Source organism: Adiantum capillus-veneris, chromosome 23, assembly GCF_014529385.1.
Source record: "Adiantum capillus-veneris isolate H3 chromosome 23, ASM1452938v2, whole genome shotgun sequence".
Taxonomy (NCBI): Eukaryota; Viridiplantae; Streptophyta; class Polypodiopsida; order Polypodiales; family Pteridaceae; genus Adiantum; species Adiantum capillus-veneris.
The window spans coordinates 149402471-149408313 of NC_140953.1; the positions used below are offsets into that span (position 1 = coordinate 149402471).

The window sequence follows — 5843 nt, forward strand, 5'->3', positions numbered from 1 at the left end:
CACTCGATCTTGATCGTCATCTAAATTTATTAATTAGACCCACACTAACTTTCTCACAGTTCATCAATGCAAGTTATGTATTTTTTTTTAAATGTACGTTGTGCATATTTCATTTATTCCTAAAATTTTAATGTCATTCATGAATCCCGAATCGTATCAACCATTACATTCCCGACTAACTTCTATAGCTAGGGCCACCAAGCAAGACTAGTTTTTGAGGTTCGATTATGCTGTTATCTAGAGTCTACGCAAAAGCAAGTCTGATGTGCATAAAGAAAGCACGTGCTTTTCAGTGAAAAATGCAAGTTATGTATTATTTTTTTAAATTGTACTTTGTGCATATTTCATTTATTCCTAAAAGTTAATGTCATTCGAGAATCCCGAATCGTATCAACCATTACATTCCCGACTAACTTCTATAGCCAGGCCCACCAAGCAAGACTAGTTTTTAGATTTTAGGTTCGATTATACGAAAAAGCAAGTCTGATGTACATAAATAAAGCACGTGCTTTTCAGCGAATCCGCTGAAAAGCACGTGCTTTATTTATATTTGATTGAGCCTCGTGGATCCACGAGAGCACAAGAATTCGAATGGCAATCGGCGAAGGTAAGCAGGACGTAAGAAGAGAGGAGAAGCAGGTTATAATCCCTGGCCTGCCCACCGAGCTAGCCCTTCTCATACTGGTCAGAATTCCGCATGTAGGACAAGGGCAGGCACGTGCGGTGTGCCGCGCATGGAGAGATGCCATGGAGCCCTCGGCCATGAGCCAGCTTCGGAGGAGCCTGGATATCCTGGAGCCGTGGCTCGTCTATGTCGACTCCTTTTCAATCCAGGAGTGCAGATGGAGCTTTGCCAACCCTGCTTGTGGCCTCCGATTCTACGCCACACCTCCTCTGTGCCCATCAGAATTTTCCTATAGGTGGACCAGAACCCCTCCGTTGGATGTCATCGCTGTCGGTAGCCGACTCGTGCTACCGCCTACACTTCGTGTCTCCGGATGGTGGTCGTATAACGATCTAGATGACTCATACGATCTAGTAAATCCCTCTCTCTTTATTCGAACCAGGCTATCGCTGTCGCATTGGCAATCTACCAGACGAGGATTCTGGTTTGACGCCTTGTACATGCACAGGGACTGGCAAACTTTGCCCAGGGTACCGGCCAACCTGATGTTGCAGCAACCAAAAGCTTATGTACAGAATCCCTTCATATGCAGCTTTGCATCAGCAACACTTGATGGCTATGTATATGTGGCAGGAGGGTATGTATCCATTAAAAGAGAAGGTGGAATCTCATGCTTCAAAAGTGTCAGACGACTTAAGTTGGCTGACTTTGATAACCCATCACCGAAGGCATGGGAACACATTACAAACATGCACCAGCGCCGGGGCGGTGCAGTAGGATTCGTGCTGAATGGCTCCTTTTGTGTAGTGGGTGGATTTGCAACATCAAGAGATGGAAGGACGGTGCGTAACGTGAACTCTGGAGAGATGTGGGACCCGACAAGCAAAGAGTGGACACTGGTTTCAGAGCTATGGCCAGCTCATATCTTCGGTGCAGCCTCCAATGATTATGTGAAACCTAAAGTGGCTGTGGTAAATGGGCAGTTGTATGCACTTCGGCATGAGGAAATATTGTGCTATGAGGCTGGAACGAAGTCTTGGATGTCCTTGGGATGTATTCCAATAAAACGTCTGGTCGGACGACAAGACTTATCACAGTGCAAAAATCTTATGGCAGCTGGTGATGAGCTTTGGGTGGTTCACTACCACAAGCCTCGAGGAGCCACGCCATTTCGCGTTACCACACCGATGCGCACAATCATCTTCACAGCTTCTGTGAATAAGCAAAACTCTACTAGCGCGACTTCTCTTTGTTGGAAAGTCCTTCCTAATTTCCATGTCGACGGGGATAATGTGGAATTCCTGAACTTTGTTATCCGTATATAAATCTTAGAATCACTCGTATTGGTAAAAAGCTGTCGATTGATAAGGATCACTCAAAATAGTTGAAATTTGTATATGATTATCATCGACAACATTCTCAAAAATTCAAGATACCAATTGATCACATTTGTAATTGACGTGGTAACTCTTATATTTCAACAATGAGCTTTGATATTTTAGAAAATATAATCACGGGGTGTGTGTGTGTCTATATATGTGGAAAGCTATCTGGTTCAACCTTTGACTTGCATAAAGGCATACAAAGATAATATCTAGGATACTAAAAGCTTATTTTCCACATAAACCTTTACAAGTAGAAGATGATTTTCAATCTTTGTGGAGGTGGTCTTGTTCTATTTGATATTTGTAAAAGCATGGATTATTAACTAGTTCCTTCACTTGCATTCATCATTTGATAATTCAAGTTAGATCTCCCTGGCTCCCATGAGGCCAATGACAATTTTACATCCCATGCCTAGATTCTCCACAAATCCAATAATACAAAAGTTTCCTAGGTCGTGGCTCTTGTTCCTTTGCCTTCTTTGCTTTGATCTTTGGGGAATAGACCAGCTATGAACCTATCCTTCTTCAAAAACATTGCACCATCCCTATGGTTAGCAATATTCCTCACCCATACAGCTCAAAGACATAGGAACTCTTGCTTGTAAGTATAATAGTCATCTAGGTTCTTTTGCTTGCTAGCATCAATACCTTGTCATGGATTTTAAGTGTTTGGAGGTTGAAGAAGTATCGCGTGGCTTGATATAAAACATGCCTATATCATTTTTTAAATTCCTCAAATAAAGAGGCAAACCAAGTGCTAGCTTCTTTCCTAAGAACTATCTAAAACATGCCTAAGCGCTCCTCATCACCTATACCACCCCTTTTATACAACAAACCATTTTGAAATTTTCTAGAAAAAGCTCAATACGCTTGCTAAACTCTCCAAAAAAGAGGAGATATCCCGACATTTGGCGTTGGGCCTCCATTGAAACAATTTCAAATTGAAAAAATATTTTTTAATAAAAAAAATTACACACACAATGTTTTGCTAGGTTGCAATTTGTTCTTAAATAAGATGTATACATGCACGTCAAAGGATGTGTGATAGTCAACAAGAGGTAGGATGACAGGGTTTTGTTATGCAAGAGTTTTTCCTTACTCTTTTCACACCAAATATGAACACCATACATTATTGAAATGGATCTTTCAACTAATTAAAAATATTTATCCTAATGTGTGATACATGAAAGGGATAAATCTCTATTCCAGGATCATTATCCTTGGTGCACACATGATCTAATGCTTAAAATAAAACAAACATGTACACATCCAAACTAAGGTTGTACCCAATAAGAGGTAAGATGAAAGGATTGACCTATGCATTTATTTTGGCTAGCATAGGAGGACCTAAAATCCTACAAATTACATGTTAAAATTGTAACTTGGCACTAACAATGACATGCACCCTTTGCCCTGCAATAAGAATGAAAGAATCTTAAAAATTTTGTGATTCATGCAACTACTTGACTATTTACAGGCTAAGAATTCATATAATATGAAATAGAAATAATACACAAAGCCCTCATCCATGGTGAGGGAACCAAAACTGAGGTAGTCTAGGGGAAGTGGCAAGAGAAACGACCTCTAAACACTTCTCAATGCTCTTGTGTTGCTCAATTGGGATTGGGGCAACCACATGCACAACAAAAACCCACAAAAAAACCCAAACAAGAAAAAGGCCACCACCTAATTTTGGATGCAAACTAGGACGTAAGAGGATTTTCGTCCCACGAGTGAGAAGAGGCACAAAAAAACACATACAAACACAAATGGTGATCTTTACATATGGAGCTCACACTCTCTCACTTGAAATGTGTAGTATCAAAGCTACTCCCACACCAAGTGTGAAGCTCACAAAGTGGTAAGTACACATAAATCTCACCTCATGCATACTGTCGTGGTGTTTTGTGAGAGACACTTTACAAGGAAAGAGAAGGGCCTATTTAAAGGTTGGAGATCCCTCTTTAGGTTATTGATAATGTTATCTTACAAGCTAACAAAACTAGATTATGATTTTTTGAATATCAAAATATGGATGGTCTCCCTTGTTGACTTGAATCATGGATATGGGCTTAAGAGAAGGGCATTATTGATGGTAGGAGCAGATGAAATTATAGACAGAGAGAGAGAGAGAGAGATGCATTTCACTTTGTACATCTACTGAGGTGAGCGGTCTTTTATGATTAGGTCAATGGCTATTCATATTTGTAACTTGAAGGAAGAATTGATTAAGATATGCACACAAAATGCATAGCATGGTGAAATTATTTGAGAGGTATGAGAAATCCATGGAGTATTTGAAAGCTAGAAAAAATGGGAGATTTCACCTACGAATGCCGCTAGATGAAGAGTTTATTAAATATAGTCCTCCACGTAGCTTGAAGTTATCAGTGAAGTCACACTTAAGTAGAAACATTGAGAATTTTGATGTTGAAAAGGTCCCATTTGTAGAGGTTAACCTTGAAAGTTTTTGGTGATTTTCAATGAGTTTGGAAATGTTGAAGAGGGAGTGGTAAGATGGAAGTGATTATAGAGAGATATGGGAGTGTAGATGTGTGTAGAAACATGATTTTGAAGCTATGGAAATAAGGAGAGAGGGAGAATGGAGAATAAGGTGAGAGAAAGAATTGAATCTCAAGTTTTGGTGAGGGATGGAGAGAATGATGTGTATGCGTGAGTGGAAGTGTGGAAGGGGTAGAGAGAAGACTAGGTGTCTTTGTGTGAAAGTGTGGGTAGACTAGGGTCCACTTAAAACATTGTATCTCGGTGCCATGAGGTCCAAAAATTATAAATGTTGGGAGAAGAGGGGGACATCGACCGCTTAAAATATTCAACACAAGCTTTCAAGCAATCACCATCAACCTGTCCAGCTCTTCTTCCAATTTCCAAGCACACACACTCACCTAGACTATGACACACACACACACAGTAAACATAGAATTGACATAGACATGCTTGTAAGAGAGTGTAAGAGATGTGTAAGAGATGGAGACTAGATTAGAGAGTACACAGCAAATAACCATAGCATAAGAGAGTAGAGAAGAGAATCTGCAAGAGAAAGGCCTAAAATCTAGCCCCAAACTCCACGGAACCTCTCTTGTGGAGTTGGTATTTAATATATTATTTTGAGTTTAATGTGCCAAAAATTGAGGCCCCTCTTTTTACAACCACTTTACTTTTGCAAATGAGTGAAGCTCATTAGTTCTTGCATGACCCATAAGGGGAGTTCCTACTACAACTATTTATAGAACCATAGTGGCTTATTGCAATGATGTTCTAAGATACTGTGCAAATATAAAATGGCCAGGAGTAATTTCCATCGCCTCTTCATCAACTCCCCGCATTCCACTCTACAAAATCATCATCAACTCAATTAGTAAAATAAATAGACAGCACATAATTAACTATTACGCCAGCTATCCCAATTGCAACTAACCACTACAACAGGAGGGTGCCCAGTCTCGTAACATCCCTTCCACCAGGGATAGCAACTATCCTCAGTTTCTCAATAGTGAAATCAACTGGACTGTGAGTGATGGAAAGTGTGGAGAAGGTCGGGAAAGTTGCGAAAAAACTTTTCAGGCATCCAGTTGGCATCCTCTCTAGGGTGGCCCTTGAAAGTCAAAAGGTAATGGTTATAAACCATTCCAGTGCGTGTAGTGGTGGTCTCATGGTCAACTATTTTATCAAGGATGAGTTGCTCTTCTTGGTCTACAAGTGAAGGCGGGTCTTCATAAATGTGGTGTGTAGGTAGGGGTCCTCGGAATGGACGTAAAAGACTAATGTGAAAGGCATTGTGAATGTGCCAATGTGCAGGTAGTTCTAAATGAAAA

The 5843-nt window shown here is 40.3% G+C and overlaps 1 protein-coding gene across 1 annotated transcript; it reads left to right on the forward strand.

The window, feature by feature from the left end:
* Positions 1-581: 581 nt before the first annotated feature.
* Positions 582-2184, forward strand: LOC147428820 (F-box/kelch-repeat protein At1g22040-like). Its single transcript, XM_086497085.1, has one exon. The coding sequence runs from the start codon at positions 592-594 to the stop codon at positions 1948-1950; it is 1359 nt and encodes a 452-aa protein (XP_086353211.1). The 5' UTR covers positions 582-591; the 3' UTR covers positions 1951-2184.
* Positions 2185-5843: the final 3659 nt, after the last annotated feature.